The sequence below is a fragment of the Cryptomeria japonica genome, chromosome 5 (genome assembly GCF_030272615.1).
Source record: "Cryptomeria japonica chromosome 5, Sugi_1.0, whole genome shotgun sequence".
In the NCBI taxonomy this organism is placed as follows: Eukaryota; Viridiplantae; Streptophyta; class Pinopsida; order Cupressales; family Cupressaceae; genus Cryptomeria; species Cryptomeria japonica.
In genome coordinates, this window is record NC_081409.1 from 250,085,438 (window position 1) to 250,094,429 (window position 8,992).

The 8,992-nt window shown below is 37.9% G+C and overlaps 1 protein-coding gene across 1 annotated transcript; it reads left to right on the plus strand.

Moving 5' to 3' along the window:
- The first annotated feature begins 7,173 nt into the window (after positions 1 to 7,173).
- On the plus strand, positions 7,174 to 8,560 carry LOC131875854 (uncharacterized). The gene is made up of 4 exons (XM_059220550.1): positions 7,174 to 7,257; positions 7,402 to 7,725; positions 7,820 to 8,173; positions 8,297 to 8,560. Exons 1-4 carry the CDS (start codon positions 7,174 to 7,176, stop codon positions 8,558 to 8,560), a joined length of 1,026 nt encoding a protein of 341 aa, XP_059076533.1.
- The last annotated feature ends 432 nt before the right edge of the window (positions 8,561 to 8,992 follow it).

The window sequence follows — 8,992 nt, forward strand, 5'->3', positions numbered from 1 at the left end:
CAGGTGAAGTGCACTATGAAAGTGTCTTAAAAAGCTAATATAGCCATAAGTGATAGTGCCAATGCTTTGAGTTCAAATCCTCATGAAATACAGTCATGTTTATCTCAATGCAACGTTTGCCAGCATCCTCCCTGCGTGTGCCAAAATAGGAGCTTTGGAACAAGGTATGGACATCCATGAAAGCATAATCGAAGGGGGTTTTTTGTCAGAAATTAGTTGCAAATGCTCCAATAACAAAAATCACAAAATGAGGTAGCATACACACGGCATGTGAACTGTATGATGGAATACCTCAAAGAGATGTCATTTCATGGAATTTTAAGATCGCGGGATATGCACAAAATGGATTAATTCGCAAAAAAAAACCAGCTGCCCTTGATTGCAAAAAAAAATTAGTTGCCCTTCATTGAAAAACAAAGAGTTCCTTTGATTGCAAAAAAAAACTTACCTTGCTTGTGTAGAGATCGCACCGGCGAGGGGGGCAGGGAGGCAAGACGGTCACCGCTTGCTTCGGTTTGCTTTCAAAATGAAAATGCGTTGTTTTTTTTTTTTAATAAAATGCCTGAGGTCGTCGGAATTCCGACGAAGACGGGCATTTTTTTTTTTTAAAATCAAATTTTCACACAATGCTCCTTGTCCGTCGAAAACCTCCGTTGGAATTTGACCCCAAATGTATTAGTATCACAAGATAACTATTTGAACTCTTCTGAAGTTCGCCCTGTTAGGAGCCTAGCCTGTTAAAGCTTTACAAAAGTCCTGTTAAGAACTGATCCTGTTAGGAATCACCCGGTTAAGGGATTGACTACAATGCCTTGTTGGAAGCAATACCCTGTAAGGAGTAACCTTGGTAGAGGATTTGAAAATCCAATCTAATGGATCACCTTGTTAGAGAATTTGAATAACACCAAGCTTGTTAGAGCTTACCTGGTTAGGGGATTTCAATTCTATTGTAATTGTTAGAAAACAATAGGAGTTTCCTGATCTGTTTGAATAGCACTACACTTGCTTGATCAGATCCATTTCATGCTCCTGTCTGCCTTTACTCATACTACAGATACATCATCTGATTCGGCAACCACACACTCAACTGATCTTTGCTAACTCTTTGCCAACTCATTAAACTAAACAACTTCATCGACCTTATAAACAAATCAATCAGGTCGGTAACACAACAAAAACCTAATTCTCATAGAGATTACAAACAAATCGGTTCAAGTATGACTGTTGGATTACATAGAAATCTATGCACATCAATCAAGAAAACCTTGATCACTACTTTATCGAACTTAATAACTCATCACACACTTTGCATTAGATGCAATAAAATTGCTCATTCCCTAGACAAAAACCATTACAACAACTTGCCAAAATCTCTTCAAATTGTCTTCATACAATAATCATACGTGTCATAATCATTACCGCTCATCATCAGATCATAAACCAATATAACCAATTCACCAAACTTAATCGGTTAGGGTTTATCAAAAACAATAGGTAGGGTTTACCGGTTATATCAATAGATAGGGTTTACACTGGTTACCGGTTCTCCTCACAAATTCTTCCTACCAATTACAGTAACAATATTACAACAATATCATTACCGGTTAATTGACATCAATGACAACATAACATATCATTAATGCAATCTTCATGCAAATGCCAACAAACGCAACTAGGCATGTCGAACATAGAACAACATAACTTCACTTGCCAATCAAACTAGTACTAGAAAACTGAATTGGAACATTGAACGAACCAAATGAACATGTCCTCCAAGATGCAACAATTGAATCCATGTATCCAAGAATCACCAAGAATCCTCCAGGCCAGTTCTAATAGACAACCTCATTGTCATAAACAACAACCAACTCTACCATCTAAGAAACAGAGGACTTGAAAATTTGATAGTGCAATATGCATCTAGATCATAACATTATATCCAGAACCGCAAGCCATAATCTTCATGATAGGGAGATTGAGTGAGAAGTTTCTCAATAAGTCTAAATTGGTTTAATCAATCAAATGGACCTAAAGGGAATACTTTTTCTTTTGTGTTAAATTAGAGTTTGCAATATCCATCTTCATCACCCACACCACTTCTCAACCAACCACCCTATTATGTTGCTACACTTCCTTGCTCAAGCTTATCTCCTCAATTTTACTCAAATCCTCCACCATCTGTCCACACCCCAAGTTGATGTCTTAACTGTCAATTTTGATTGAATTAGGCCATTTTGTGTATTTCAAATGTCCTTCAAGATTTTTCAAAGGTTCTAACATCATTGAGGCAAATGGGTTCACTTTTTGGTATAACGGGGCTAAAAAGGCTACTAGTGCGTGGAGGCCTAATTGGGGTGAATTTGCTTGTCTAGTGTAACGATGGCCACAACCACCCTATAACTTGACTTGGAAGGTGTCAAAAAGGTCCAAGCTCAAGGATTTTTATGGTTTTGGCTCCTGAGAAGGTGGTTTAATGACTGTCCACATTTTTAGGCAAGAAAGGAGGGTTTTGAGAGGGTTTTGCTCAGGCAACATAGGAACTCACTCTTACACCACAAACCAAGCTTCCAAACTCTTGTAGGACCTTTGCCATATCATTTGGAACAATTCTCCAACTCTTCCCTACATGACATTACATCAAACACTTGCTATACAAACTGAAAAAGACAGTAAAATGACTATTTAAGCACTGTCACTGCTAATTCACTATTTTTTTCTATACTTTGAAAGGTTAGAACTTCAAGGAAAAATTCACCAAGGTTTGTAACAATCTCCAAACACTTTCTCAAAACTTTTCACAAGATTCCAAAGCATGAACATGTTCATTAATCAACTTTGGATTCTAAAGACATTAAATTCCCCAAAACAGGGTACTCGCTGCCAGCCACAACTTAACACTTTTTCAAGGTGAAATAAACACTGTTTGGAGCTCCAAATACATCTAAAACTCCAAGGAGACTAGTGCAGACCTTTGTCTTAAGTTTTCTCACTCAAATTTATCTTCGAGCACAAACAAGTTTGGTCTTTGATCACATTGCTAGCCAAATCCATCACCAACTTACCTAGCATATGCTCAAAAGCACTTCTTTTTCACAACCCTGGCCAAAATATGAAATATTTATACTGTACATGTACAATAAAACTTGTCTAAGTCCACCCATAGGATCCCAAACCTAGATTTAGACAAGTTGATGCATTTTGGAGTCCAAAACCCTTGACAAGGCAGTCAAGGAGCAAAATGAAAACAATTTTACAAAACCAACTTCCAAATGCACAACCTGCAAACTAATTACATGTAGAGAATTGAATATACAATAAATCCACTTTCCAAAAGGTACAATATGGAAAGGAGAAGTCCCGGTACGGACTGCTATACAAATGGAGTGAAAAACATGAGAAAAGTCATAAAAATGCTTGCTCTTTCAATTGATTATGATAGAAAGTAAAAAATCCAACCCTATAAAAAGAAGATTGAGGCATATAAATAGAATTTGGAGGTAGTTATCAACTCTTGTACTAACATAAGGCATTTTTGTCTTCTTTTTACAAAAAGTGTCCAATGACAACTTTACAAGCAAGAATGACAACTTTTGTTGCTCCAAGTGGCAATTTGAGCAACCCAACTCAACCAACCTTCCAAAACCACCTAGGAATGATTAAAAACACTTTCTAAACATGTTTAAATTCTTTCCAAAGCATTCCTAATCCTATAAGGTGATTTTTCACTTTTTAGCCCTATTTGGCCTAGGAGCACAAAACTGACAACTCAAACCTTAGGAAAACAAAACTTGATCTCTCAAGCACAAAATGAGATCAAAAGTCTATGAAATGACTCAAAACAACCTATGAAAACATTTCAAAACTAACAAGACACTTAAGCATGAAAAATACCAAAAATGGAGAGTATAAGCAAAACTAGGTGCTCCTGCACCACTTCACAAACCAAAGCAATGCAAAGCATTCTTCCTCTAGGACATTAAATACTATTTCCTGCATATTGAAACTTCCACTACTATAGTCTTCTGAAAACACCTCATACTAACTCAACATCACTATTAGACAACATATCAATATCTCAATACATCTTTTCATATCATATGCAACATCTGCACAACAGAACAACAACTACATATTCTATAACCTCTCTACTTTTACTGACTGTGATATCAATGACACAACTCAACCTAACTCAAGATTCCAAAAAATACTCAATTTATAAAGATATGAGTGGTGTTATGCCTTACATACCTAACCCCATCAATTTCCTTGTCTTGAAAATATGGGTCCCCTCTCTTTTGCTTTTTGTAGTTTTGCCTTTCTTGGTTTTTGCCTTTTGCACCTCAGAACCCCAAAGTTCCGAGGTTTTCTTTGCTTTGTTTCGAGTTCTACCCCGGAACCTCAGAGTTCCGAGGTGGGCTCTTTGTTTCTTATCTTTTGTTTAGACTTCGGGATTCCAGAATCTAGGGATCCCGAGGTCTTGCCTTCTTCTTTTTCGTTGAAGCCTCAGAATCCCTGAACTCTGAGTTCTTTGTTTTTTATCGCCTGATTGTTTGTGAACTTCGGAATTTTGAAATCCCAGAACTCCGAAGTTGTTTCGTGTTTTACCTCAGGACTCCAAAATTCTGGAATCCTGAGGTGCCCTGCTTGTTGTTGAGATGCACCCCGGAGTCTCGAGGTGTGTTCGTGTTTCTTTTGTCTGTAATCTCAGAAGTCTGGAACCCTAGAATCTCGAGGTTGTGTTTAAGGCGATTGTACGAACGGCTTATCAGGTGGGTATAAATAGGGAAAATGAACTTTTCAAAGTTCATTTGTGCATTCAAGATTTCCAGTTTTCAGCTTCGACTTCCAAAGCTCGTGCCTCCATGATGATGAGCTTCGTGCGTTATCTTCCGCCAGGTTGGTGGATTTCTTTCTGTCTCGGTCTTTTTCTTAGTTTCGATTTTTTGGGTTTTCCTAGTTTAGATTTTCTTTTTTCTTTCCTTTTTCTTTCCTTTTTCTTTTTGTGCATTTTTTTTCGCATGCCCTAGGCTCAAGATTCTGGGTCCCTTTGAGGTTCTTTTGTTTCACCCGACCCAGCCTCAGAACCCCGGACCCCCCGAGATTCCAAAAATTTTCCCCTTAGGACACTTTTCAAATCAGAACTCTGTGAACCTGGAGTTCTGGACCATATTTTTCAACATTCAAGTGAGTCACCCCGGGACTTCAAAACCCTAAAGTCCCGCAAACCATTCTAACCAATTGACCCTCGAACCCTAGAGTTCTGGAGTCTATTCTTTCATCTTACCCAAGAACCTCGAAATGTCAAAGTTCTGGGCTCTATTGTTTTAGCTTATCCTAACATCGGAACCCCGAAGTTCCAAAGTTAGTCATTTTTGAAGGAATTCTCCACCCTGAAACCCTAGAGTCCCAAAGTGGGTGATAAAATTGTTTTTTTGACTGTGATGAGCGAATTTTTGGTTCTTTCTTGCAGATTAGAGTAACTAAATGGACTAAACATCCAGTAAGAAAGTTAAAGATTTTGATAAGCTACCTACAATGATGAAGTACTACTACTAGGGTCAGACTTATGCTTCCAAATTGGAGGATCAGATCAAATGGGTGACTGATACTGAAGTAGGTCACATACAAGTGGAAGATATCAGAACACAATTGGATAAACCAAGGTTGTGTTCTCCTTACAGGAGGATCAAGAGGTCAGGGCTAGTGGAGGCAACAAATTTTCCATAATCTTTACAAGCCCCAGAATTCATTATGACTGTTGCATAGTTCTATAATGCAGATACCCGAAAATGTGTAGATTACAAAGGTCGAACAGTAATAGATTTATCAGCAAGCATGCTAGGTTTGGTATATGCTATTCCTTCTAGTGATGAAGTATTGTTGACTACCGAGGAGGAGGTTGTAGAGGTTTGGGATAAGGATGCAGCTTCCTATAAGAGACACATGAATGAACATTGATTGGAAGAAGAAAGAAAGATAGGGTTAAAGGAAAGTGATATTATGAGAGTTGATTTCAAAGAGCCACAACGAGGCCTAATAATCATGTTGAGTAAGGTCTTTGGTAAACCAGATTGCCGACATTTTCACCCTTGGATTTTCGAGTTTATGACCATTATTTTTATTGGAAAACAATATTATGATTGGGCCCAGATATTATCAGATAACATACATGATCAACTGATTGATGTGCATATAACAAAAAAAAATTCATTTACTTCTTATGTTATCTGGGTAGCTTCTTGGGCAGGCAATTTTTCGAGGCTACAAACAGAGGGCCAACTTGGGGATGAAGAGGGGCAGAAGAAGGTATGGGAGTATTACACCCAACTCCCTTTGAGAAAGGAAAAAACACATTTGCAAGAGGATAAATGATGCCTTCCTCTTCTTTGTTATCATAAATCTCATAGGCGATGAAGGGTACAGAATAAGCCCAGAGGAAATGACAGTAATAAGGGAACGGGGATGTTGGTTCCTCCAGAATCGACGTTCTACATATATCAAGGTTAGTGGCTTTACAAGAAATCCCATACTGCTGCCCAGATATTGTAATGATCGAGTGATACTTTTAGAGTATGTCAGGCATATGGCTAGATTGCAATCATTGTTATCTTCAAAACACAAAACAGGTGTTGATTTCTCTGTAACAATTGGTTATTTTTCTTGTTCAAAAATTCAAGTGGCTAAGGCACTCGAGCAAGAGTTACAAGGCTTGTATTTGAAAGAATTTAATTATGCTCGGGAATATTATGATCCATATGGCAATTGAAGCAAGTGATGTTGAAAGAATATGATGGAAACAAACGTAAGTTGGATGACTTCTGGGCTAACCTTCAGGAAAGTTATGAAGTTAGGGAGAAGAATTATTCTACGCTCTTAGTTCCACAGATAAGAAATTTTGAAATAGAGACGAATCTTCCTAAAGAATTGAGGGATGATGGTGAGCTATTAGACCAAACTTACAAGGAGCAAGGAATTGATAAGAAGCCACTTTCACCAATAAGATGGTCAGGACAAGAAGAAGTAGATATAGATTTAGTAACTCAAAATGTTATAAAAAGAACTAAACAATGTCTAAGTTTGAGGATTAGGCCTAGTGCTTCAAAAGGAAAATAGAAAGAATCAGCCACTGATAATCCTCAGTCAAAGGTACATAGGGAATATGCCTGAAGAACAATGTCTGGTTCTAGAAAGAACACATCTACAAAACCTGAGGAAGTTGTTGGACCTGTGCCAATCACAGAGGAGCTCATGGAACAGGTAAAGATACAAATGCAAAAATCTGAGTTGTTAAAGAAAGCATGAGATTTTGGAATAAGTGAGGGATTACGAGTTGTGCCACTTGTAGAAATACATCCCATTAGGGTTTCTATCATGAAAATGCTAGGAGAAGGTGTCATGCAGAGAGATAAGAAAGGAAAGGTTGATGAAGGAACGTCTACATCAACTCAACCTCCTCCTGACACAAAAGCAACATCAACTCAACCTCCACCTACTGCAACAACGCAGCCTCCTATTTTTACATCGTCGAGTACTACAATTCATGTGACAATGTCGGTGTCTACACCGACTGATACATTTGCTACAGCATCAGTAACATCACCCCCATTAATACAAAAGACTGCACCTGTAATGAATCCTACTACTGAAAGGGTGACCATTTATAATATTGAGTTTGATTCTGATCAAGAGGATCAACAACCTATTATACAATTGGCACAAAGGAAGGTTGAGAAAAATAAAAGAAAGAAATTTGTTTGACTTGAGAAACTCACAGGGGCCTCAACAAGAACAGGTGGATCCTATTGATATGGATGAGTAGAATCTACAAGAGAAGCAGTCGGCTAAAGGGCAAAAAGAACAAGATGAGCTTGATGATGAACATGATGAAAGATTTGTTTTAACTCCTTTGGACCAAGAAATATTTTTTAAGGAAATAGAAGTTGAAGGAGGATTGAAAGAGATAGATAAAGCCAATAAAGGGTTTGAAGACGAAGTGAGCGAAAGGTTAGGAGAGTTGAATAAACAACAACAGTTGAATATTGATATGGCTCTCCAAAAAAACCAAGCTCAACAGAGTGCTTCAACCCAAGATGTTCAAATTCTTGAGCAGGAAGAGGGTAAAAGTAAGAATAAAGAGGAAGAAAAAGATGAAGGAGAAGAGCAGTTACAAAAGGTACACAAGGTGACTATGGAGATCCTAGCACACGAAGGTGACAAGAATGAAGACACACCGCAGTGGCTAAGTTTCAGCTTTGAGAAGAACAAGAAAATGGTATTTCCAAGAATCACTTTATAGGAAGCAATCACTGAAGAGCCAGGGAAAACAAAGAAGGTGAAGACCATACAACATTTTTCTAGATCTGGTTCTGGTGAGGTGATTGCTGATATTACAGCTCCTATACAAGTTGAAGGAGGAGGCTCCCCGAAATACCAAGTTTCACAAGTTGGATTGGGTAAACAGACCAAGTGGGGAGAGTTAGATACTTTTGAATTTTCCACCAATGTAGTAAGGAGACAGATGGAGAATGAACATAGTTCTCAAGCAGAAGTTAAAGCATAGTTGGAACAATATAAGCAGTTGCTTGTAGAAATGGGAAAGCCACTGGATACATATGTCTAGATGACAATTTAACTTCAACTTCATCGCTTCCAGAAGGTGATGTGAGGACACTCATTGAAGTGAGAAAGGTGGTCACAACAGCAAAAACATGGGCACAAAATAATGCTTCTAAAATTAGATTGTTTTTGCATAATACTATGGAGATATATAAGAAAGCCTCGTAGATGGGAGGAGCTTTGGCTTCATGTTCTCAATCGTGGGACCGAAAAACTCAACATTCTTACTAAACAATCTGAGATATTAAATAAGATTTTGAATCTTGGGGAAGATATTATAATGAAGGAAGATCTTTTGGGAGGAGATAGTGTTGAGAATTTGCAGTTTGATATAAACATTATAGAATAAAATATCTAGATGTTGTAGCAGTATGGA